General features: G+C 48.3%; 3 protein-coding genes and 1 pseudogene across 4 annotated transcripts; all 4 read left to right on the top strand.

Annotated features, from left to right (window-relative positions):
* The first annotated feature begins 1,154 nt into the window (after positions 1 to 1,154).
* rsph4a (radial spoke head component 4A) lies at positions 1,155 to 9,236 on the top strand. Its single transcript, XM_088394868.1, has 7 exons — positions 1,155 to 1,432; positions 2,046 to 2,271; positions 6,486 to 6,773; positions 7,035 to 7,484; positions 7,601 to 7,742; positions 7,813 to 7,930; positions 8,131 to 9,236. Exons 1-7 carry the CDS (start codon positions 1,344 to 1,346, stop codon positions 8,363 to 8,365), a joined length of 1,548 nt encoding a protein of 515 aa, XP_088250994.1. The 5' UTR covers positions 1,155 to 1,343; the 3' UTR covers positions 8,366 to 9,236.
* Positions 2,328 to 4,608, top strand: LOC148388095 (uncharacterized; annotated as a pseudogene).
* A 474-nt stretch (positions 9,237 to 9,710) lies between the features above and the next one.
* Positions 9,711 to 16,014, top strand: lonp1 (lon peptidase 1, mitochondrial). Of its 2 annotated transcripts, XM_088394861.1 has the most exons (21): positions 9,712 to 10,268; positions 10,444 to 10,532; positions 10,627 to 10,746; positions 10,886 to 11,021; positions 11,103 to 11,210; positions 11,412 to 11,473; positions 11,641 to 11,770; positions 11,881 to 11,964; positions 12,045 to 12,113; positions 12,217 to 12,368; positions 12,469 to 12,607; positions 12,691 to 12,869; positions 12,950 to 13,037; positions 13,344 to 13,466; positions 13,538 to 13,654; positions 13,754 to 13,894; positions 14,090 to 14,255; positions 14,336 to 14,419; positions 14,859 to 14,986; positions 15,058 to 15,222; positions 15,336 to 16,014. In XM_088394861.1, the coding sequence occupies exons 1-21, from the start codon at positions 9,777 to 9,779 to the stop codon at positions 15,483 to 15,485; spliced, it is 2,922 nt and encodes a 973-aa protein (XP_088250987.1). In that variant the 5' UTR covers positions 9,712 to 9,776; the 3' UTR covers positions 15,486 to 16,014. The 2 variants fall into 2 exon arrangements, with proteins under 2 accessions (XP_088250986.1, XP_088250987.1); XM_088394860.1 differs by having other exon boundaries at positions 9,711 to 10,268; positions 10,886 to 11,210.
* Positions 16,015 to 18,419: 2,405 nt separating this feature from the next.
* Positions 18,420 to 23,292, top strand: pde6d (phosphodiesterase 6D, cGMP-specific, rod, delta). The gene is made up of 5 exons (XM_088394890.1): positions 18,420 to 18,785; positions 21,203 to 21,291; positions 21,371 to 21,496; positions 21,747 to 21,852; positions 22,037 to 23,292. Exons 1-5 carry the CDS (start codon positions 18,736 to 18,738, stop codon positions 22,116 to 22,118), a joined length of 453 nt encoding a protein of 150 aa, XP_088251016.1. The 5' UTR covers positions 18,420 to 18,735; the 3' UTR covers positions 22,119 to 23,292.
* Positions 23,293 to 25,882: the final 2,590 nt, after the last annotated feature.

Here is a 25,882-nt window from a genome sequence, read left to right as displayed (position 1 = left end):
TCGGTGCAGTGTGTGTCCTCACACAGCTTGCTGTCAGGACTCCGCGCCGCTCCGTAAACATCCAATCACTGTGAGTATGCAAACGAGGCAAGACGGAGCCAAAAAGTGTCAAGTCAGCGCGGTAGGAGTTGGAAGAAGCAGTAAAAACTCCACCAAACTCGTCGTAGTGACCCGTGATATAACTAATGATTAACAACAACTCAAATAATAGTGTGGTATATGGTTTTTGCTGCTTCGCTGGTCTTCAAAAAACACTCGGTGATCGGTGGCTGATTCCCGACGAATGAGCACTTCAGGGACCACGGCTGATTGGGAAAAGATTTTATTCAACCGATGTCAGAGTGAAGTCTTTCCAAAAAGTTGAGTGGCCCAAGGCATGGATGTAAGAAAGCCCCCCAACCCCTGTCAGGCCCGTATCTTTTATACCTGGCAAGGAGCTGATGTCATGGCTTTGTGCACCAGCTGCGGTTTTCAATCTACTAGTTTACTTCAGTCCTAAAAAGGAGATCTTGACCAGCGCTGTTGGTGATGGACGACAACAGCCACTTTACCTTATTATAGGATTGCACACATTGCTGAAACTGAATTCTCCCTGACCAGCAAATATAGAATAGAATCGTGTCACTGACGCCAGGTGGACATTCTAAGGCCACCTACAGGAATAGAGAGGGAATTCCAAATTACACTTCAATAGTTAATATAACATATTATATGTTCCCCCCCTGAGGGATTGCCACCTTATTGTGGTCAGGGGGTTTGCGTGCCTCAGTGACCCTAAGAGCTATACCAGCAGAAGCTTAAATCTTCAGGTGGGACACCCAAGCTGGACAGGTCTTAGTGTAGAGGCCTGACAAGAGTGCAATCCACTCCTCCAGGGGGAGATCTGGACACACAGCCAACAACTGCCGTGAAGAAAACACTAACAGTGTTAAAAATGTGTAAAAAAAAAAAAAAAAAAAAAGAACATGCCCCCTTCACATCTCTGACTGTCCCCTCTTCTGTGCATTCCTAGAACCGGCCCTGCTTCCAGCGCTAAGAAGATTTTATTTCTTTTTCGCAAGCTGCCTAGTTTCACGTTTACGAGCCGCAGGAGCAATGTGTCGCTCGCTAGTAAGTCGCGCGCAAGCGATGTATTTTTGTTTCCATGGCAACCCCGGTGGTTGCTTTCTTCGCGCTTACGAGTGGCGTCTACGTTTGCTTTGGCGACACCGCTAAATTTCCGTGCCTGTCGGCTACCCCTAGCAGGAAAGCGAGTGTTTTCCATTGTGTTTAAGAGGACAAGTGCGTTCGAGCGTCAAGCGTCACCCCTTTGCTGCCGTCCAAGGTGAAGGAAGGAAGCCAAGATGGACGGAACGCAGCAGGTCAGCCTGCAGGTGGCAGGTTCCTTCAAAGCTTTCCTCATGAAGAGCAGCAGCAAGAGCAACTTAAACCTGTGAGTTACGTCATTTGTGCTTTTGTTATTCACGTTTGCTTACCCAAAGAATCAAACCGAATTTAAATGTTGTCCAATTGTATGAAGAGACAAAACACGTTTTATATACCCATATGCAAATTATATTGTAAGTGACACATACCGTACTATTTCACGTTAATATATTTATATTTGTCTTTCGGTGTGTTCTTCCGGATTTGGCAATTTGGTGTCTGTCGGCTACCGTTGATCAGCGATCATGGCATTAAATGTCAAAATAGTCTGGCATCATTTATATCAGATCTGCTGGCATGCATGGCTTGGGTCTTTTAGCCAACAACGCGTGTAGTTATACTAAGTCCACAGACAACAATGTATGCATAAACCACGATAAAAGTTTATTGCTTTAATAAATGTTTGTCAGAATGTTGATCGTCTGCTCCATACTTTGCTCAGTCCCAGTTTTGCCCTCGGTATTGGCAGACATTTTGCCATAAAAAGTTCAAACTCAGATAATCACAGATTTATGAACTTCCATAGACAATTACTTTTGTAATTTTAGTGTGATTTTTTTTTTTTATAACTCAAATGAAATCCATACAACTGAATCTCACCCCATGCTCCAATTTGGCAGGTACGACCACCTCTCTCGCCTGCTGATGCGTGTGATCGAGGAGCGTCCTCACGATGTGGTCGACGTGATGGAGGACCTAAGTCACGATGTGAAGCTGCGCCTTTACCAGGACACGCAGAGCAGCCTCCAGGACCTCCAGCAGACCACCGCTGCCGAGGAGTTGGCAGAGCAGCAAAAGGTTCTCTTTGTCAGGCCTGAGGACGCCCCCGAGCATGAATTCGAGTTGGTACGATCAACATGCTAGCTCTTCATTGCGTTCATTCAACACAACAAAGTGACAGAATGCAGAGAACCCTGCATAATCGTGACTCAGAATTGGTGAATTTATCGATTAACTTTTTTTTATCGATTGACATTATCGGTGACGCATGTTCGCCTCACAGTTAGTAAGGTGCGGGTTTGATTCCACTTCCGGCACCTCCTTGTGTGGCGTTTGCATGTTCTCCCTGCATGGGTTTTCTCTGGGCACTCCAGTTTCCTCCCACATCCTAAAAACATACATGGTAGGCCGATTGACCACTCCAAATTGTGCCTAGGCGTGAGTGCGAATGGTTGTTCGTCTCTGTGTGCCCTGCGATTGGCTGGCAACCAGTTCAGGGTGTCCCCTGCATACTAGCCGATGACTGCTGGGAAAGGCTCCAGGATGCCCGCGACCCCCGTGGGGACAAGCTGTATAGAAAATGGATGGTGTTTTTGTGCCGAAGCGATTTAAAATATTATTTTGTTGCCAACTCCTTATCGTGCCTCTATGATCCTAGGAGCCATATTGTCTGGGGCTTCACCCATGGCAAAAAGGGTCCTAGGTGAGGGGCCAGACAAAGCACAGCTCAGAAGACCTCTTATGATGAATAAAATATATGGACCTAGTTTTCCCTCGCGGGTCACCGGGGCCCCCCTCTGGAACCAGGCCTGGAGGTGGGGCTCAAAGGCGAGCGACTGTTGGCCGGGCCTTCGCCCATGGGGCGAAAAGGAAACGTGGGTCCCCCTTTCCATGGGCTCACCACCTGTGGGAGGGGCCAAAGGGGTCGGGTGCATTGTGAGCTGGGCGGCGGCCAAAGGCAGGGACCTTGGCGGTCCGATCCCCGGCTGCAGAAGCTGGCTCTTGGGACATGGAATGTCACCTCTCTGGCTGGAAAGGAGCCCGAGCTGGTGTGTGAGGCAGAAACGTTCCGACTAGACATAGTCGGACTTGCCTCCACACATAGTTTGAGCTCTGGTACAAGCCCTCTCGAGAGGGGCTGGACTCTCTTCCACTCTAGAGTTGCCCACGGTGAGAGGCGTCGAGCAGGTGTAGGCATCCTTATTGCCCCCTGGCTGGGTACCTGCACATTGGGGTTCACCCCGGTGAATGAGAGGGTAGCCTCCCTCCGCCTTCGGGTGGGGTGAAGGGTCCTGACTGTTTGTGCCTATGCACCGAACAGCAGCTCAGAGTACCCACCATTTTTGGGGTCCTTAGAAGAAGTGCTGGAGAGCGCTCCTTCTGGGGACTCTATCGTTCTACTGGGTAACTTCAATGCTCACGTGGGCAATGACAGTGAGACCTGGAAGGGCGTGATTGGGAGGAACGGCCCCCCGATCTGAACCCGAACGGTGTTGGACTTCTGTGCTCGACACGGATTGTCAATAATGAACACCATGTTCAAACATAAGGGTGTCCATGTGTGCACTTGGCACCAGGACACCCTCGGCCGCAGTTCGATGATCGACGTTGTCGTTGTGTCATCGGATTTGCGGCCGCATGTTTTGGACACTCAGGTGAAGAGAGGGGTGGAGCTGTCAACTGATCACCACCTGGTGGTGGGTTGGCTCCGATGGTGGGGGAAGATGTCGGGAACGTCTGGCAGAATCCCCTGTTAGGAAGAACTTCAACTCCCACCTCCGGCAGAGCTTTTCCCATGTCCCGGGGGAGGCAGCGGACATTGAGTCCAAGTGGACCATGTTCCGTGGCTCCATTGTTGAGGTAGCTGACCGAAGCTGTGGCCGTAAGGTGGTCAGTGCCTGTCGTGGCAGCAATCCCTGAATCCGCTGGTGGACACCGGCGGTAAGAGATGCCGTCAAGCTGAAGAAGGAGTCCTATCGGGCCGTTTTGGCCTGTGGGACTCCGGAGGCAGTCGACAGGTACTGGATGGTCAAGCGGAATGCTGACGCAAAAACCCGGGCGTGGGAGGAGTTTGGCGAGGCCATGGAGAATGACTTCCGGATGGCTTCGAGGAAATTCTGGTCCATCATCCGGCGTCTCAGGACGGAGAAGCAGTGCACCGTCAACACTATTTACAGTGGAGATGGCGTCCTGCTGACCTCGACTCGAGACATTGTGACTCGGTGGGGACAATACTTCGAAGACATCCTCACTTCCACCGACACGCCTCCATTGTGGAAGCAGGGCCTGGAGACTCTGAGGTGGACTCTCCAATCTCTGGGGTCGAAGTCACTGAGATAGTTTAAAAACTCGTCGGGGGCAAGGTCCCAGGGGTGGATGAGATCCGCCCGGAGTTCTTAAAGGCTCTGGATGTTGTGGGGCTGTCCTGGCTGACACGCCTCTGCAACATTGCGTGGACATCGGGGACGGTGCCTCTGGATTAGCAGACTGGGGTGGTGGTTCCCCTCTTTAAGAAGGGTGACCGGAGGGTGTGTTCGAACTACAGAGGAATCACACTCCTCAGCCTCCCTGGTAAGGTCTATTCAGGGGTGCTGGAGAGAAGGGTCCGTCAGGAGGTCGAACCTCGGATTCAGGAGGAGCAGTGTGGCTTTCGTCCTGGCCGTGGAACAGCTGACCAGCTCTACACCCTCGGCAGGATCCTCGAAGGGGCATGGGAGTTTGCTCAACCAGTCTACATGTGTTTTGTGGACTTGGAGAAGGCGTTTGACTGTGTCCCTCGGGAAGTTCTGTGGAGGGTGCTTCGGGACTTGGGGTGCCGAGCCAACTGATAAGGGCGGTTCGGTCCTTGTATCACCGATGCCAGAGTTTGGTCCGCATTTCCGGCAGTAAGTCGGATTCGTTCCCAGTGAGGGTTGGACTCCGCCAAGGCTGCCCTTTGTCACCGATTCTGTTCATAACTTTTATGGACAGAATTTCTAGGCGCAGCCGAGGCATTGAGGGTGTCTGGTTTGGGGACCTCAGCATTTCGTCTGTGCTTTTTGAAGACGACGTGGTGCTGTTGGCTTCTTCAAGCCGTGATCTCCAGCTCTCACTGGAGCAGTTTGCAGCCGAGTGTGAAGCGGTCGGGATGAGGGTCAGCACCTCCAAATCCGAGTCGGAAAAGGGTGGAATGCCCTCTCCGGATTGGGGATGAGATCCTGCCCCAAGTGGAGGAGTTCAAGTACCCTGGGGTCTTGTTCACGAGTGATGGTAGCATGGAGCGCGTGATCGACAGGCGGATCAGTGCAGCGTCGGCAGTAATGCGGACTCTGTGCCGGTCCGTCGTGGTGAAGAGAGAGCTGAGCCAAATGGCAAAGCTCTCAATTTATCGGTCGGTCTACGCTCCTACCCTCACCTATGATCATGAGGTCATGACCGAAAGAACGAGATCCCGGATATAAGCGGACGAAATGAGTTTCCTCCGCAGGGTGTCCGGGCTCTCCCTTAGAGATAAGGTGAGAAGCTCGGTCATCTGGGAGAGACTCGCAGTAGAGCAGTAGACTATGTCTCTCAGCTGGCCTGGGAACGCCTTGGGATCCTCCGGAACGAGTTGGATGAAGTGGCTGGGAAGAGGGGAGAGGGACGTCTGGGAGTCCCTCCTAAAGCTGCTGCCCCGCGACCCGACCCCGGATAAGCGATGGATGGATGGATGGATGGATGGATGGATGGATGGATGGATGGATGGATGGATGGATGGATGGATGGATGGATGGATGGATGGATGGATGGATGGATGCATGCATGCATGCATGCAAGGAACTATGGTGAAGTGAGTTGTGGAGTTTCAGTTGGAAAAAAATAGTGTTTGATGATAACAATGGAAATTAGCAAGCTGAAGGGTTCCAATTTGACAAATAGTCCTTTGACGCCACCCAGGGACACCTGTAGGAAGTTATAAACCTTAGTTTATGTTCAAGTGAGTTGAGGAAATTCATCTCTACACTAGTCACAATTGAGGGCTTTTCCACTATCTTGTGGCCTCCTGGCGCCCAGAAACTGCTGTCTGTTCAAGTGACTTAATTGAATTGTTTTGAATTTTATTTAATGATGTCAGTGTGCTGTGTAAAGTATATGAGGAGGAAGTTTTTACATTTGTTGCTAAACAACTTTTTTTGGGGGGGGGCAGGAACAAAATTCAACTTGTATTTCAAGGTACCTCTGTGTGAGAAGCAGACTTTAACATCACTGTTAACGTGTCTCACTGCAACATGGGCCTTGTAGGATGTGGAATGAACGTCCAAAGGTCTTTCCATAAGCACAAAAGGGGTCGAATCGTGTTGGTCTGACTTGTTGTTTGTCAGGAGTCGGCCCTTCCCAACGTGAGCGAGATCGCATACTTCCTGGAGCAGGCGGGCGTGGGCCTGGGCCGTGAAGAGATGCAACGGGTGTTCCTGGCCCTCAAGCAGCTGGTGTCGTCCTACACGATGCAGCGGTGTCGCCTGTGGGGCAAAATTCTGGGCATCGAGAGGAGCTACATCATTGCCGAGGCTGAGTTTGCAGAGGGCGAGGAGGAGGACGAGGATGGGCCCGAGGAGGTGGCTGACGACGAGGCCCGGGAAGTTGACGCCAAGGAAAAAGCTGAGCGTGAGGTGAGTGGCCGACGACGATCTGCACGTTGACAAAAAAGGACACGGCATAGTGTGGTGTCAAATGCGGACGTGACCTCGACTCTTCATCCAGGGGACGCTTGGTGTGATATTGAAGATGACACCATTGTGTGATGTCATAGGGTGACGTTATTGGTGACTATACAGCGTGACATAGCATAGCGTTGTATTGATGACTAGCAATATTTGATTTTTAAAATGGAAAGATGGGCCAGCTGACTTTTTAAATTTTCATACGGTTAGATGGATCCCCTCCCCCAGTCGACGTATAAAGCTCCCCCCGTGGTTCCCAAGGAGGCCAAAGGAACCGGAGCCAACAAGTTTGTGTACTTTGTGTGCAACGAGGCGGGCCTGCCGTGGACCAAGTTGCCGTCTGTCACGCCGGCCCAGATCACTGTGGCTCGCCAGATCCGCAAGTTCTTCACGGGCAGGCTGGATGCTCCCATCGTTAGCTACCCGCCCTTCCCGGGCAACGAGGCCAACTACCTGCGGGCGCAGATTGCCCGCATCTCAGCCGGCACGCAGATCAGCCCGCAGGGCTTCTACCAGGCCATCGAGGAGGAAGGCGCAGAGGAGGAGGGCTCCTCTGAGGATGGCATTGAAGAGAACCCTGAGTACGAGGGTGTCCCCGTCGGGGAGCTGGTAGACTCCTTGTCCTCGTGGGTGCATCACACGCAGCACATCCTGCAGCAGGTACCGCTTTTTGTATTTTGCTTTAGATGATTTACAAAGTGCGTTTCGCATAGTGCAAATGTTTAGTCCTTTACTTGTGAGTTAGACCACGGCGCCCTCGGTTGTCGACGTTTCAGGGCCGCTGCACCTGGGTGAACTTGGCCGTGAAGACGGAAGACGAGTCCAACGAGGAGGAGGGCGAGGAGGTCGAGGAGGACCCCGACGAGCCCGAGCCCGAGGTGGGCCCCCCACTACTCACGCCGCTCTCCCAGGACGCAGGTCAGTCGACTCCTCTCCCTCTCAGCGGCACGCGGATGGAACCATTCCTCACGTTGGGTTATCCCGGCAGAAATCTTCGAGACGGTTCCTTGGAGCTCCAGCCTGTCGTCCACGCTCACCTCCCAGCACGCCATCGCCATCATGCGCTCCAACTGCTGGCCGGGGGCGTGTGCCTACGCTTACGCTAAGTAAGTTCTTTGCACCGCTGCCATCTGACCGTCCGCCAACCCGAGGTGGCAGGAGGTTGCTTATGCCGTAAGGAGGGCTCGGGATGGCTTGCTTCTATAATCCCCATTTGTCAACTGTGGAAACATCAGCAAACTCGAGTCGAATACACGACTGGAGTCCACCACATTCACCGAAGCTTTTGCCCCTTGTGCTTATGCAGGAAGTTTGAGAACATCTACGTGGGCTGGGGGCTGAAGTACCCGGGTGACGGCTACAGCCCACTACTCCCACCCGCGCCCCAGAGTGAGTACCCCAGTGCCCCCGAGATCACCGAGGACGTGGACCCCACTGTGGAGGAGGAGCAGGCCCTTCAGGACGCGCTGGACGAGAAGCAGGCGGCCGAGGAGGCTGAGGAGGGAGACTCGGACGAGGAGCAGGATGAGGAGGACGACTGAGGCCGTCACGCTTAAACGTCGCAAACGTCAACCATTGGTTTAATTTTGATTGTGTGTTTTTTAATAATGGCGGGAAAATTTTAAATTGTTCTGCTTTTTAGATTTTTACAAATAGACACACCTAAATATCTTAATTCTTTATGAACTGATATACATATTACAGATACTATGGTCGTTACAATCTTTAACAGATAATAACCGACATTTGTTTAAATTTAATATTAAACCAGAAGCTTTAGAGAAATCGTCAATAAGTTGTAGGGCGATTGGCGGCTGACTTGTGTTTTTAAGAAAAATTGTAGTGTCATCTGCCAGTTGACTAATGACAATCTCTTTGTCTGCTATAGATATTGCTTTCATGGCATTATTGGAGATTTGAGATGCAAGAATTTGGGTACATAGCAAAAAAAAAAAAACCTCATTGAGCATCCCTGGCGTACGCCTCGATGAAGACAGAAACGAGATGTTGTGCCGGTTTTCATTGTAATAGAGCTATTTGTGTACAAGTACAAATTCTTGACAAGCATTGCAAAACACAAAACCAAATTATTGGAGTGACAAATATAAAATTGTGCTCAATTATGTCAAAGGCTTTGTAGAAAAGACACGTGAATTGTCAACTACCAGATCTGAGTAGTCCAAAATGTTCAAGATAAGTCTGATGTTATTGGGGATGTGTCTATTTGTCATAAATCCAGATTGGCATCTATAATGGTGTCGAAAACTTGTTTCATTCGCCTGGCTAGCAATAAGGCTATTATTTTGTAAACATTGTTTAAGAGACTTATTGGCCTCCAATTATCAATGGTGAGTAAATCCTTTTTGGTCTTAGGAATTAAGGTAATAAACCCTTGAGTGAGGCTCGGTGGAACAGTGCCCTTTTCAATACTTTCATTATAAACCCGTAGGAAAAATGGAGCTAACTGAGAAGAGAAGGATTTGTAAAATTCTGCAACCAAACCATCTGTTCCTGGAGCCCTATTGTTTTTAAGGAGCTCAATATATTTTAGAACCTCCTTTTCAGTGAGTGAGCGCTCACATTAAAGTTTGTCTGATTGTTTTATCATTTTTACATCGTCTACAAGATTGATAAATCGGTTTGAGACTTTTTAATTATAGTTGATTAATATAGTTTGGAGTAGAAGTTGCAACAAAAGTGAGATAATTTTGGAATCATTAATAACGGTACTATTTATATTCAGTTATGAATGGTATTACATTTAGATCTGTGTTTCTCTAATTTAAAAAAAAATACGCGGAATTCTGCTCGCCTTCCTCTATCCATCTTTTCCACGAACGAACAAAAGCCGCTTCAGCTTTTGACTGTTGTATGTGCCAAATGACAATCGTGGCGTCATCAAGCTTGGCCGGAAGTTGCAGGGACACGCGCCGTGGAAAGCTCCAGACAAACATGGCGACGTGCGTGAAAATGATAAGAGCAGCGGGATTTCTCCAAAGAACAGCAGCTCACATGGTCAAAACCACCTCGCCCGGGTGCTTCAGATTCGTCATACAGCGGGGCGACACACTGGGCGGGTGCCCCTTAGTTCGCCTGTACAACAGTTGCGGCTCGGTTCACGCCTCTAATATGACAGCTGGACCTCGTCGCTGGATGCGGGTGACCGGCGTCCGTTTCGGCCTCCCCGAGTCATCGCCCTGCCGCCCCAGAGCCTTCGGAAACCGGGCGAGCGGTGCCGGCTTCCACGGGGAGGATGGCGCGGAGAGCGGCGGCGGTGACTCGGGAGGAGAGGAGTCCGGTGGCGGCGAGGACGGAGGAGCGGCGTACGCTGGAGCTCAGATAACAGCTCTGACCCCGATGATGGTCCCGGAGGTTTTCCCCAGTGTGCCACTGATTGCCGTGAGCAGGAACCCTGTGTTCCCTCGATTCATCAAGATCATTGAAGTGAGGAGAAGGATGTAATGTTTCAACTTTGAAGGACCGCCGTGCAATGTTTGGGTGGCATCCCTCATTTGATGACTTGATATAACAATTTGCAATATGGCTTGGTCTATTTGCTACTCACAAATTTATCTCTGTTTTTTTTTCGACCCATGACGTTGTGCTTCCCTTCCGGCAGGTGAAAAACAAAAGCCTGATGGAGCTCCTCAGGAGGAAGGTTCGATTGGCGCAGCCCTACGCCGGAGTATTCCTCAAGAAAGACGACAAGTACGTCCTGCCCGTGTCGTGACGCTACCCCCGTCCGCCCCATCGCATCCTCAGCGCCGGTGCTGACTAATGTGTGTGCATGTGTGTGTTGCAGCGACGAGTCAGACGTAGTGGAGTCCCTGGATGCCGTCTACGCCACGGGAACCTTTGTGCAGATCCACGAGATGCAGGACCTCGGGGACAAGCTAAGGATGATCGTCATGGGTCATCGCAGGTCAGGAGAAAGAGGCGAGCTTGCGCAAGTGGGGCACAGCCGGCACAAACGCAACACTACGCAACACACATTACTGGAGCGCAAACATAAAAGTAGTGGGGAACAGCCGTGCAAGCTTGCCTGACGAGCCGTTTCGCAGGATCCGCATCACCCGGCATCTGGAGGTAGAGCCCGAGGAGGCGGAAGCGGTGGCGGAGTCGCCTGAGTCGCAAGGCAAGGCCACGTCAGGACGCCGAGCCAAGCGCGATCGGCGGGAGGAGCGGATAGAGGACAAGGTCTCTCCGCTTGAGCTTGTTCGCTCTGCGCCGCTGTCCGGGCTCATGTCGCCTTTCTGTGCTTTTTTTGGGGACCACCAGATCACCCAAGCTGACCTGATGCCAGAACTGCAGCCCTCGTCCGGCATCCTCATGGTGGAGGTGGACAACGTCCTCCATGAGCAGTTTACCGTCACAGAGGAAGTCAAGGTCGATGCACGCGCACAACCACATGCAATGCAAAGCAAAACCTCTGAATCTTCTTCTTTGGGCAGCTCGCCTTAGGAGTCACCACAGTAGATCTAACTCAGTTTTACGCTCATCCAAACACACACACACTCCCTCATTTGGGTTGATGTTTTTTCTGGAAAGTTCAAGTGTTTTCTTATTGTCAAAAACGTTTGTGTGCAGGCGCTGACGGCCGAAATTGTCAAGACCATCCGTGACATCATTGCGCTCAACCCCCTCTACAGGTCACTTTGTGTGCATGTGCATGCTTGACATTTTTGTGTGTGTGTGTGTGTGTGTGTGTGTGTCTGGGTGTTCTTGTCCTTCTCTGGTTGTGTAGTACCATATTTAGCGTGTTTGTCTTTGCCTCCCACCTAATCTGCATGCCCGTGCCTGCTTGCCTCCACATTAGGGAGTCTGTTCTGCAGATGATGCAGGCGGGCCAACGCGTGGTCGACAACCCCATCTACCTGAGTGACATGGGCGCCGCGCTGACGGGGGCGGAGTCACATGAGCTGCAGGACGTCCTTGAGGAAACCAACGTGCGCGCTGCCGCCAATCTCCACATCGCCGCATCATATCCGAATTTCTCCAGCGTGTCTTCATGTACTTGCATGCGTGTTCATGTACTTTTGTTTGTGTGTGGGCGCAGATCCCAAAGCGTCTGTACAAAGCTCTGTCGCTGCTCAAAAAGGAGTTTGAGCTCAGCAAGTTGCAGCAGCGTCTGGGCCGAGAGGTGAGCGCTCGAAGGGGAAAAGGCGTTTTTGCCCGCTCGCCTCTAATGCGAAACGTTGCCATGTCTGTTGCGCGTCGCAGGTGGAAGAGAAGATCAAGCAGACGCACCGCAAGTACCTGTTGCAGGAGCAACTCAAGATTATCAAGAAGGTGACACGCTCCCTTTTCACATTGCACATTAAAACAACTGGCCGACGTTCAGACGTACGACACGGTCCGCGGCTTGAATGCGTTTGCACCGACGCACATGCAGGAGTTGGGCCTGGAAAAGGAGGACAAGGAAGCCATCGAGGAGAAGTTCCGCGAGCGTCTGAAGGACAGGACTATCCCCCAGCACATCATGGACGTCATCAACGAAGAACTCACCAAGATGGCCTTGCTCGACAACCACTCATCAGAGTTCAAGTGGGTGAATTTGAACGTTCTCGTCTGGACCGCACGGAACACAGCCAACATCCTCGTGTGTGTGTGCGCGCACGCGCACCTGTGTGTTTCTTATCTTCAGTGTGACCCGCAACTACCTGGACTGGCTCACCAGCATGCCCTGGGGCATCAACAGTGAGGAAAACCTGGCATTGGACAGAGCCAAGGAGGTTCTGGAGGAAGATCATTATGGGATGGATGATGTGAAAAAGCGTATATTGGTCAGTGCGCATGCACGTGAGCATGCACGTTGACACGGTTCCTGACCTTTTTTGCGCGCGCGGGCCTCGATGGCCTTGTGCAGGAGTTCATTGCGGTCAGCCAGCTGCGAGGCTCCACGCAGGGCAAGATCCTGTGCTTCTACGGCCCTCCGGGCGTGGGCAAGACATCCATCGCCCGCTCCATTGCCCGTGCCCTTAACCGCGAGTACTTCAGGTTTAGCGTGGGCGGCATGACGGACGTCGCCGAAATCAAAGGACACAGGTGGAAGCCGCCTTTGGTGTCCCAGCCACAACGGGAGCTGGATTCTTTTCTCAAACATGCGTGCTCCTGTGCGTGCTCAGGAGGACGTACGTGGGTGCCATGCCAGGGAAGATCATCCAGTGCCTCAAGAAAACCAAAACGGAAAACCCACTGGTTCTCATAGATGAGGTCAGTACTGAAGTGACTGAAGATTTCTTTTCATCTAAAGTTTCACGGCGTTTTAGTTATTGGTACTTCTTGGATTGAAAAGGAATCAGAGGTTCCTGGGCCTCTTCCTCCACTCGCTGGGTCTTCTGTCGACTTTGATAAGTTTCAGGCAGGGCTTCCTCTAAAGCCCCCGGGAGCTCTTTGCTGAGGGGTACAGTTCGCTTGTGAGCGGACCAAAACCACTTTGAGGTGGTCTCGGCCCAAAGCGTCAACATGCTGTAGTTGCTGTGGAGACAGAATGGCATTTTCATACCATGTCATTACTAGGTGGACAAGATGGGCCGCGGTTATCAGGGCGACCCGTCCTCGGCGTTACTGGAGCTTCTGGACCCCGAGCAGAACGCCAACTTCCTGGACCACTACCTGGATGTTCCCGTGGATCTTTCCAAGGTGGGAAAGTGTCGCCTCACATCTCTAGTGTCCGCTGGTCCTTTGACTCAGACTGTGTTTGTACGTTGAAGGTTCTGTTCATCTGCACAGCCAACGTGACCGACACCATCCCGGAACCACTCCGAGACCGCATGGAGATGATTAACGTTTCGGGTTACGTGGCTCAGGAAAAACTGGCCATCGCCGAGGTAATGTCAGCGATGTGGACGATCCTCTTGGCCTCAGTTTGAGCCTGGAAAACCCCCTGATGATGATAATGATTATGATAACTTCCCGGCGTGTTCCAGCGCTACCTTGTCCCCCAGCTGCGCTCGCTGTGCGGCCTGAGCGAAGAGAAGGCATCCATCTCGTCCGAAGCGCTCAGTCTACTAATCCGACAATACTGCAGAGAGTCCGGCGTCAGGAACCTACAGAAGCAAGTGGAAAAGGTCAGTGGCCCCTTTATTGTAGCCCAACATTTTCAAAGGGCAAGAGGTCATTGACGCGCGTTGACTTTGAAAAAATGCAAGGTCTTTAAATCAACAAATAATTGTTTTATTTATCGTGACGTCAATACCGTTCTTGTCCTCCGTGAAGGTTTTAAGAGGAGCATTTTTGTGGTTCCCGGAATGTCTGTCGGCCAGGTTTTCCGTAAGGTGGCCTTCGCCATCGTCAGCAGGCAGCAGCAGGTGGTCAGCGTCTCAGCACAAAACCTTCAAGACTACGTTGGGAAACCACTTTTCACTGTGGACAGGATGTATGACGTCACGCCACCGGGAGTTGTCATGGGGCTGGCGTGGACCGCCATGGGTAAGTCTCACACACACACACACACAGACACACACAAAAACAAATACACGTACACACTGACGACGTTGTCGCGTGTGCAGGAGGCTCGACTCTGTTCATCGAGACATCCTTGAGTCGTCCTTTGGCTAAAGATGGTAAAGGAGAAGGTTCTCTGGAGCTAACAGGTCAGCAAACAGCACAATCGCTGCTTGGCAGCTGGGACAGCTTCTTCTCTGCGTTCTTCACTCCATGGGCATTTTGTGGGTTTTCAACATGTTTGGCTTTTTTCTTTTGACATGGTTCGGGACTTTTTTGCCCTTTGGTTCTCGACTTGGCTCTTGATGTGCGCTCAACTCATTCCTAATTGCTTCTTGACAATCCTTTGGTTGCTCCTGATGTGGTTCCTGACATGGTTCTTCTTCCTAATTGCTTGTTGACACGTTTCTTGATTCGCTACCGACTTGTTCTCATTTGGTGATTTTCGATGGCTTTCTCCACTCAGTTTTTCACTTTTGTTCTTTGGTGGTTAAATGCACCTTTGTATCCTTTGACGCAGTGGGCTGAAGGTCTCAAGATTCGACACCAAGAGAAGCATAACCGGCTGTTCATATTTTCCTCCCTTAGGTCAGCTGGGTGACGTCATGAAGGAAAGCGCTAAAATCGCCTCGACCTTCGCCAGAGCCTTCCTGATGCAGCGGGAACCCGAAAACCACTTCCTGCTCGACTCTCACCTGCACCTTCATGTTCCAGAGGTGGCTACCAAAGCAAGAAGGTTTCAGAGCTCGCCGCCGGATTGCGTTCATCTTTGATTTCCTTGCGTCAGGGTGCCACGCCCAAGGATGGCCCGAGCGCCGGCTGCACCATCGTCACGGCCCTGTTGTCCCTGGCGACCGCTCGGCCCGTGCGTCCAAACGTGGCCATGACCGGCGAGGTGTCCCTGACAGGGAAGATCCTTCCTGTGGGAGGCATCAAAGAGAAGACCATTGCCGTGAGTGCCGCGCTCAAACGCTCGCATGACGTTTGCCTTTGGTCAGCAAGTCCTGCCGGCTTCCCTGCCGCGTCGTGTAGCTGCATGGACACATTGACTTTGTTTGCTGACAGGCCCGACGCGCCGGCGTGACCTGCATCATCTTGCCGGTGGAGAACAGGAAGGATTTCTCGGACCTCCCGGACTACATCTCGGATGGCCTGGAGGTTCACTTTGTGGACCACTACAGTCAGATCTACCCGGTGGTCTTTCCTCAGTCTTGAGCGCCAAGTGCATGTCACGTCCACTCGGTTCGGTTCGGCGGACAGTGCCACGGCCGAAGCGCCCGCCACCGACGGACCGACGACAAGCTGGGATGAGCACAGGAGGGGATGTCACTGGTCTGCTGCCAGCCAGCCTGGCCAGCCGTGGCTGCCATGTTGCTTGCTGCGGACAAACACTTTGATCGATGATTATAATTATTTTAATTTTATATTATTGTCAATGTATGCTTGAGTAAAAAATGCAATATAAAATTTATGATGAAGACAAAATGCTAATCTCATTCTATTACAAGGTTGCCACTGTCAAATTTAAACAAATTTCCTTAAAATCTTGCACTTTTATACAAGAAATTTCAGATTAATTACAAATAGTGCACATTCAGAATGGAGACAAATTTTCCAGGGGGTTATTCACAGTATTTACAGACACGCGCTGGCAACACAGGAATGACAAAAACAATTGCAATTTGTGGAGAAATTGTGTGTGAAGGTGAAAAAGGTGAATAAATACTTGGGGAATGATACAGAATGATGTATAAAGTTGGAATGGGTTGAATTGGTCAAATAATGTAGCAGTTACAAGGGAAAAACAAAATTTTGTAGAATTTGGTGTGAATTTCAAAGTTGAAAATTTGGAATTTTTGGTAAGTGGGAAGTTTTGGAATAGTTAGTCAAGATGAACAGTTTAAAGTTTGAACGGGTTGAATTTGTTGAAACATGTAGAAATTAGAAGGGAGAAATTAAATTTGTGGAATTTTGCGTGAATTTTAAAAGTGAAAATGAAAATTTTTAATCGTGGTAAGTTTTCAAATAGGTAGTGTTAGAGTTTCGCTCATTCCAACTTATTTTGCAAGAACCACACGGGAGACAAGTAAGTCCTTTTTGACACCTGCAGGTTGAATGTCCATTCGTCGCTGTGCGTACAGCGATGATCGAATGGAGGTGTGACTCTCGGCTCCTGCAAGAGCATTTTTATTAAGAGAAACAGGGTGGGGGTAAGAGTGGACTGGATAGAGAAAGCCCTTGACCTCTAGTCAAAACATAGCAAGGGGTGTTTTACGACTTTGTGTAGGATGGGACAAGCTAGGTTATTTATCACAGGTTGCATTCCAACATAAGCATAAAACTAATCTAGCTGGGTTATTTATTACAGGTTGCATTCCAACATAATCATACGATAAAGATAACCTGGAAAACCCTGACAGGTAGGCACAAGATAAACAATTTAAAGTTGGAACAGGTTAAATCGGTTCAAATTCGAAATTAGAAGAGAAAAATTAAATTCAGTAAAATAATACGAGAAATTTTAAGGTGAAATTGTGAAATTTTTTAGAGGTGGCAGTTTTAGAAATGTTCAGAATCCTCCCCAATGTGATTGGAATGTGCTAAATGATGTGAATTTCAAACGGGAATGATTTAAATGTGAAATGTTGAATGTGCCATAAAGAATGAATGGGGAAAATTCAATGTAAATTTTGCGAAAACGGAAAATTTGGGAATGAGAAAAATGTAAGCACTCCACACGTGAATATTTGGAATATGTCAAAAGTGGAATGAAGTGAATCGGATATATTATGTGGAAGTAGTAGCAGGCCAAAAAAGTGAGGAGAATATAAGAGAAGAAGCAGATGAATATTTGAAAATTTGCGAATTTTGCCAAAACTGAACATTTTTGAATGATATAATGCAAGCACTCGTGTGAATAGTTGGAATTTGTCAAAAGTGGAATGAAATGAATCATGAATTATGTGGAAGGATAAAATAGATGAAGCAGAAGAATAAAGTGAATGGTATAGAATAACATGTGTGAAGGCCTTCGTCTTCACACTAATAATAAAGTGAATGTGTAGAATAACACTATTCTTCGCCTTCACACTAATTAAACATTTTCAGATAGAAATGCAAACAATAGCCATGCTGCAAGAAAGAAAGGCTACAATGACAAACAGGAAGTGGAAGCAAACTTACGAACCACAAAAAAGATGCAAAAGAAAAAGGTTGCAAATCACAAAAACATGTCCAAGCCCTAAGCAGTTGCATGGCAAGAAAGACATTTGCTTCAAGTTGACGCCACAGAACGGAAGTGCGGCACCACTAGGGAGCGCGACTGGAAAGGACAGACCAGTGGGCCAACAACTAATCATTATTACATTAATAGACCACAACTTTGACAAGGGATTAATTGTTGCTGAACTTAAAATTGATTTCTGACCAAACTATTAACTAAATCATAGTCAATTTATATTTGTGCATTCTCTGTGCACTTAATGTGAAATATTGTTATTTTTCAGTAAAGGTGTGAAAATTGAGTGATTTTTATCCGATTAATCCATCCATCCATTTTCTATACTGCTTGTCCCCACGGGGGTCGCGGGCGTGCTGGAGCCTCTCCCACCGGTCATCGGGCAGTAAGCGGGGGACACTCAGAACGTTGCCAGCCAATCGCAGGGCACACAGAGACGAACAACCATTCACATTGTTAGTACACCTATAAATGCCAATTAATCGGTCCAATACGTCTCCCGTTGTTATTTGAACAAGAAATACAGCTATTTTGACTATGAAAATGATCCAAATGTATAGGAAGCACACCAAAATTGCATTAAAACCATAGACCACAGGACAGATATTATATTATGTTTTATTATATTATTCATTTTTTAACAACTTATGGTGACAGCTGAGGAAACCATGTTGAGCCCTTTACCGCCCCTGGTGGCAAGGTGAGGCACTGCCTCACCTGCCTCCTATGAGTGCACGTGCCTGGTACATTTCCCTTTATAGTGCACTGCCTGAAATGCGCGCATAAGCGCGTGCGTGTGCGGTTGCCCCTGGTGACGCGTCTCGAGCTCGCTCGCACCCGCCCCTCCACTGTGTTGCCACTCGGGCCCCAATTGGCCGGATAGAGTTTAGCTCCGCCTACAATTGGCCAGAATGGCCGTCGTTCAAGTGGATGGGCTATATTTAGCTGATTGCATTATCAGCTCAGGCTTGAGCCTGCTAGTACAGTGAGCCAAGCGCCGCGACGCACGCCAAAGTGTACAGAAGCGCATTTCCAGTGCAACCTCGTTTTCAGCCGCATTTGGACATCAGCGAGCAGGCGAGCGGCCGCCTGGCTACTGGCTAGCTAACGTCACGGGTAGCTAACACAGACAGCACCTCTGTCCTCCAAGCTTTTCTCAAACCTTCGCGGGACGATTCGCCAGAGAGTGAGACAGCGAACGAGTGGGAGAGAGGCCACAGAGGAGCCATGTCTTCAGACGAAGGCAGGGCAAAGGAGATTCTGAAGGGTTTCAAACTGTATCCTTTTCCTTCTAGAGCAGATAGACCGACGTCAAGTTAAATGCCATCGCGCGGGAAGGGCTCACGTTTGAATTGGATTAGCCGCAAGCTAACTAGCCACTTAGCCATGATGCTAAAGTGGATAAGTGAGAACGAAGACTGCAATGGTGGTCAGTCGGGCTGATGGTTGAGATTGGTGACTGTGTCCGCTTCGTTTTGGGGCCTCCGAATCCGGTCCTGTTGTCCTCTCCGCGAGCGATGACGTGACAAGTGCTGCTGTAGCGCCACTTTTACGGAAGGCTAAACGATTTGAAAGACTAGTCTGATTGCGACCCCCCCTCCATCCCCAACTTCCTGCATATTATCAAAGTAATTTAATATGCGATTACTTTGTTTCCTTCTTCCCTTGTGTTTTTTTATAAAGACGCGAGAAAACCTTAAACTTTAGTTCTAGACGCATCAGATTTACTGTACATATTTTTTCGTCTTACAGGTTTGTCTTACGCCAAAATGAAGGCAGATGAACCATGAATACAAATGACGTTGATCTACTTTAGAGTTATTGCCTTAGTAACACTTTTTGCAGTCTATTAAGCGCTCACTACAAAAACTAAGAATAAAAAATATTCAAGTGGTGTAAACAGAAGTCAGTAAAGGATAAATGGGATTCCAACGAAAATGCTAGCCAATCTGTGGCCTTATCACTTGCACTTGCTTAAGTTTGAAATATTGGGCCAGCTATTGTAATATTTTAAGAGCTTGAGGTCAGCATGAATTTAGGTGACTATTAATTGTACTTTTTGGACTTCGGGTGTTGTTGCGTTTCTGATAAATTGCATTTGAGACTCGCTGGCATAATAAGCACAGTACGTCAATTATAATTTGCATATCCATGTGTGTTGTAATATTATGGATGTTAACCGATAATATGGGCTTCCCTGTAGAATAGTCATGACAAAAAATGAGTATAGGTGGTCTACCTATTTCACTAGAGAATTGTTTCATTAGTTCATCATTAAAATATTAAAATGAGAAGAACAAAGTTCTTTTTACAGGGCCTATTTTACACCCCCCCTCATCTTTAAATGAACTTGCACGCCCAAATGTCTCTACCTGATGCCGCCTTGCGCCGCTGTCATGAAACATTTCTGGCGCGAACTCTCACTTGAGAAAGTTCCGTTCATTTCCTGCTTTCGGGTGCCTGAAGCGCAGCAATTGAACCTGGATCAGTGCAAATGTGTGCGTGGGTGTGTGTTAGCGAGGTCAAGCTGAGGATGCGGGCAGCGAGGTAATACTTAAATCCAGCGGAACAGGATTTATTTAGCGCCTGCAAGAACATCTCAAAAACCTGATAGGCGTGGGAAAAAAGTAAAGGCATTTTAGTAATAAGCATAAAAAAATGCATGAAGAGATGCAAAATTTGCTGTTGACAAGCATCTACCTTTGTGGAGAATGACAGAAATGAGAGAATACTTTGTCCTGAAATTGACCATTTGGACAGTTTCAAGTTAAACGAGGTGTCAGAAATCTTTGATTTGACAATCAAGTTAGCCGGGTGCTTCTTGCCACGCTTGAGTATTTTTCACATCCTTTCCCAGTTTAACGAACGTAGCGCTATGAAATTGAACACAATTGAGGTGAGCGTCTTGGTGTAACTTTGACAAGCGATTTGCTTTCTTCTTCTTTCCTGGAGAACAAGAAAGGTGTTCTTATTTTGTCCCGCGAGCTCGTCCCTCGTGTTTGCACCCCGACACGGTCACCTCCCCAGAGTGGATGCGCGCGCTGCCACAGTGTTAATGAGTCCCCAACGAGCCGCCATCGTTCAACGTTCTAAAGACCCCATCGCCGTCTTAATCGCAGAAATCACGTCTGGGAGTTGGGCGCCCGTCAATCAAACGAGACGTTTTGACCTTTGCGGCCACCGGATAGTGGCTTGAACCCCACTTGAGAGGATTACGACAACCTGGTGATTTCAAGTGTTTCACTGTTTGCTTTTACCAAAAGCAAAGAAGTCAAATAACAATGAAATTTCCACTTACTGAAAACATTTATTTATTCTTATTTTCTTAAGACTCATTTTGAAAGAATTAGCCAAATGGACTTAATTGATTGAATCTATTAACCCGTATTCAGCCCACGCGGCAGCTGAGCAGATGGTTTTGTGTGTGTGTCAAAGCCAGCCGGTGTGGAACCGCTTGCTTGTTGGTGGTATGGGTCCGCGAAGGGCCCAGCAGCTGCGGTGCAGGTCTGCTGCGCCTGACACCAAGTGCCGTCTGAAGGTGACAGGACGCCCAAGTGGCTGAGGAGGGTCTGGCACATCAGAAATGGTGGCCAGCTTGAGGTGTTCTAATACTTTTGGCCAAACTCTATGTTGTCTCCACATGACTCTTTCCCCTATATTTTTGCGTGCACAGCGCTTAACTTTCTGCTGTCAGAAACTGGATGAACCTCCGGGATGCCGAGACGGGTAAGGTTCTGTGGCAGGGAACCGAAGACCTGTCCATTCCCGGCGTGGAACACGAAGGTGCGCTTTCGGTCTGCACCTGAAAGCGCATGTCTCATTTCATATGCTCATCTGTGTCCTGGTCTTGCTGCTCCTCCAGCTCGCGTCCCCAAAAAGATCCTCAAGTGCAAAGCGGTTTCCCGAGAGCTCAACTTTTCTTCCTCGGAGAAGCTGGAGAAGTTCCGTCTGGAGCAGAAGGTTTTCTTCAAGGGGCAGTGTCTAGAAGGTGCGCTTCAGCCTGAGCTACCTCGTTGTCCTCAGTCCAGGACAAGAAATGTGCTTGATGTGTCATTTTCCTACTTTCCCCCCAAATAATCAAACATTTTAATTGTGTTCATATTGAAATGAAGCCAATCCCCCAAAATGTTGCCATGGCATTGATTGCGCTTATCTGTTACACGTTTTTAACAGATTTAAAATGACAAATTGACATTTTTCATTTAGATACAAAGACTCAAACGTGTTTTTGTGTCCAGAGTGGTTCTTTGAGTTTGGCTTCGTCATCCCCAACTCGACCAACACGTGGCAGTCTCTGATAGAAGCAGCGCCCGAGTCACAGATGATGCCTGCCAACGCCTTAACGTGAGTCTGTGATGTCGTCACACGAGCACTTCCCGTTCCTTCATCCAAACGGCATCAAACAAAACTGCTTACCTTTCCTCCTGTTGGTCGGATGACTACTGCTTGAGAAAGTATTTGATGCCACAGAAACTGTTTGAAATGTACTGCGGCAAGCCCTTAGGTGACTTTCACCCCTCCCCTCCAGCGGCAACGTGATCATCGAGACCAAGTTCTTCGACAACGACCTACACGTGAGCACGTCGCGGGTACGCCTCTTCTACGTCTGACGTCCTCCGCAGTCCCGCCATCATCATCTTGTCCCGCCCCGCCGCCAAGAAAGAAGGCCACACGCTCTGCGACGCCGACCCGACCGGCACCGGGGGAGCGCAAGCAGCGTCTGTTTGTGACCGCAACTACACGAGCACTGATCCCAAGTCAGCCAGCAGCTCGCTCCTCTTGTGCGTTGAACCAACAAACGAAGCTTTCTGTGTTTGCTCGCATTCACTCAGGAACCAAAATGCTTTCACAAACCCTCTCGGAGCTCGTCCCGCATCTTGTAGATCAGCGCACCTGCTGGGGCGGCTCTGTGATTTGTTTCCTTCTGGAAAAGACAAGACACCATGCAAACATCAGGCGCGGGGTCGTAGAATGCACAGCCCGCGTGTAGTTTGCCAGAGTTCCATCACCCGCTCCCCCGCTCCTCCGATTAGTAAATGAAAATGCTTGTTTGTGTTTGTTTAATTGAACGTTTAATTTTGAAAAGCACAACTGGCTGACTGATAATATTCAATCATCCCATGTACTCTTTGTCCAAAAATGAGTAGAAGTGTATATATTCATTTTTTTTAAATTCATTTTTTTTCCAATTGTAAGCAATAAGATATGAAGAAACGTAAGGACCCCTTAAACCACCTGCTTATTTGCAGTAGAGGTGACCATTTTGCTTGCAAATTTGGCTATTTACTGTTTTTTTTGGGGGGGTGAGAATGGGCACATTATTTCCAGTTATAAATGGAAAACACCTGGCATCAAATTATTATCCACCCAATACTGTATTTGTTCATGTTTATTTATTAGGAACATTAGGAGATCTTTTGATGAGACCCATGTGTCTTTCTAGAGCCCTAAAATTTGCCCACACCTGATATATGATGAACAAAACAAAATATTTGAGGAGACTTGTGAAGTGTGATGTGTCCTTGAGGTTTAGGGCCAATCCAATGTAAACTGACCTTTTTTGTCAGCCAGGTGTGGGTTTGAATTTGTGTTCTCTCGTCATATGATGTGTCATCCATATGACCCGGACTGGATCGCCATGTTCCATAGTGTTATGCTCCATTCCCAGCCAGTCATTGTTTGTTCTTTTGTTTTGTTTTTCCTTAGCTGCTACGTCATCCATGTAATATAGACTTGTTTTAATAAGACTGAACTTGTGGATTAAAACCATCTTGTTGTAATACATGTCATTGCACATGTCTTTCCTCCTTATTTTATGCATGAAAAAGTCAAAAGAGTTTAAAAAAAAATTGATGGTGTTGAAGTTAAAAGTGCCCATGCCTGTCCCTCTAATCATCTTTCCTCATCGAAATGCATTTGAATGCAATTTTTCTTTTCCATCCTGTGCACCCAAAGTATATATTTAGCACGATTCCTTATATAAACTGCACTTCACTGTCGAAAATCACCATGACATTTGCTCTCCACATGACCTGCCAACGAGAAAAAACATGACAATGCCTCATGTACCGTCTCATCGGTGGTGTTTATCAAAGCAGCGCCACAAACTGACGTCCTTCCTCTGCAAAGAAACAAATGCGAATATGCTGCGTATGAGTGTATCTGGTTGTGTACATGAATATATGATCAAGTTATGGCTTAGACCAAACCTACGCCCTTGCATGGACCCCAATGTTTGTCGGGAGGATGACATTCGGAAGGCGCAGGTTAACAGAGTATAGAAAATGGACGGATGGATGTTAGCAGTGTTCTTAGACATTGTAAAGGCGTTTGACATGCTGTGGACGGATGGGCTTCTAATTAAATTACACCAGTTGGGCATTAAGGGGTGACTGCTACAGTGGGTAAAGGCATTTCTGTCTGATAGATTGATCACGGTGAAAGTGGATGGGACCTTGAATGATTGCTATCGAGTGGATAATGGTACCCCGCAAGGGAGTATTGTTAGTATTGTTTTTCCATCATGGTTAACGGGATGGTCAAGGACATTCAAAGCTATACTGGCGTTGTTTGCAGATGACGGGGCAATTTGGAAAAGGGGTATAAATATAGATTACATTATGACTAAGATGCAGGAAGCCCTAGCTACAATACAAGAGTAGGGCCTTAGGTGGGGCTTCAGAATATCAGAGGATAAGACTAAGTCTGGACTGTTTAATAAAAAAAATGAGGGTGGACCTAAAATTAAGACTAGATGGTAAAGAGTTGGAGATGATTGAGACTTAAGTATCTGGGGCTATGGTTTGATAGAACTTTATCTCATTCTGACTTTAAAGTGAGGATTACCACTTTCTGACTTTTAAATCAGAATTCTGAGATTAAAGTCAGAATCCTGACTTTAATGTGGGAATTCAGAATTATGACTTTAAAGTCAGAATTTTAAAGTCAAAATTTTGAGAAAAAAAGGCAGAATCCTGTCACTCCAGTTTCTTTCTCTTCACTGGCCCTAATCCTCTTCCGTACTATTCAGACTGTGCATTTTGCAAGTGAAGTACCTCAAGTATACACATACACATCATACACATCCACGCTTGTGACAATCTGTGCTCCCATTGGACAGCTATGACCAGAGCGGCACACAGAGCACAGACCCAGAAATGGAGGCAAACATCCGAGTCCTACGCGCTGCATTCCTGATCTGCATATTTGTGCTGTTGGTTCGGATCTACGCTGTTTGTATTCACGCCTGAAGCGAACTACACTAGAGGTCGTCTGGAAGCGAACCGACCCCACTTTAAAAAGTCGGTGGGTCTCGGTCCGTTTTTTTAATCTGGACCTGGATTTGTTTGCGTGTATTCACACCTGCATAAAAGTTCCGGACGAGCGTTACAATCGAACCCTGGTCCTTTTAAAGTGGACCAAACAGTCAGGTCTGAATACACCCTAAGATCTCACCTGCTGTAGTCTTTCCAACAATAGCCCCATGGATGTTTTCATGCCTAAATGTTGATCTGGAGCTATTGGAAGAGAAGCCGGTCTGTGCTGTTGATCCCGGCAGGGCTTTGGGTTTTGTATGTGAGAATACGCAGACACAACTGTTGTCTGTACGGACGGACGCGTCGAAAAACTTAGGCCTTAGGGTGGGAATAGCCTATGCTATTCCTAGCCTAAGGATTGCGGGGGCTAAACATCTTAGTGATGGTCTGGCAATTTATACAGCACAGTTGCTGGCTATTTGGCAGGCAGTACGCTGGGTGAGTGACAGTAAAACGGCGAAAATGGTGATTGTGTTAGACTCCAGTACAGCCTTAACCAGCCTAAAATCCATGCATTCAGAAACTTGACAAAATCTAGTTTACAAGATATTGCAGCTTACTAATACCCTCACTAACTTTGGTGCTTGTCTTATGTATGGGTACCAGCCCATGTGTGTGGTAGATTGGTTCGAGCGCTTGACTGTGTTTGTCTGTCAATACTGGCAGGTTCAGGGATCGGGTGGTCAGGTCTGTGTGTAGTCGTGACAGAGCACCCAGTAAAGATCGGCTCGCACTGCATCCTTGCCTCCGTGTGTTATTGTTTGAGCAATCAATAAGCAACCCACTATAAGTGACAACACTACAATAGTTCATCAGAGCATAAAGCTACAACAATGTGGGAGTTAGAGGCAATGAGCTGGCTGATAAGCTTGCCAAGCAGGCTGCAAATAGGTCTTCTGTGGATATTGAGATTGGACACAGTAAGGCGGAAATAAGAAGTACGGTCAAGGCTGGAGCCAGGTGAAAGTGGCAATGCTTGTGGAATAGTGGAAATACAGGTCATCTCCATAACATCCAGGGTACAGTTGGTAGGGGAAGGTTCACCACTAGAAATACTG

The sequence above is a fragment of the Syngnathus floridae genome, chromosome 13 (genome assembly GCF_059516105.1).
Source record: "Syngnathus floridae isolate MCC-2025c chromosome 13, RoL_Sflo_1.0, whole genome shotgun sequence".
NCBI classification, from domain to species: domain Eukaryota; kingdom Metazoa; phylum Chordata; class Actinopteri; order Syngnathiformes; family Syngnathidae; genus Syngnathus; species Syngnathus floridae.
This window is presented reverse-complemented; position numbering and strand designations above follow the sequence as displayed.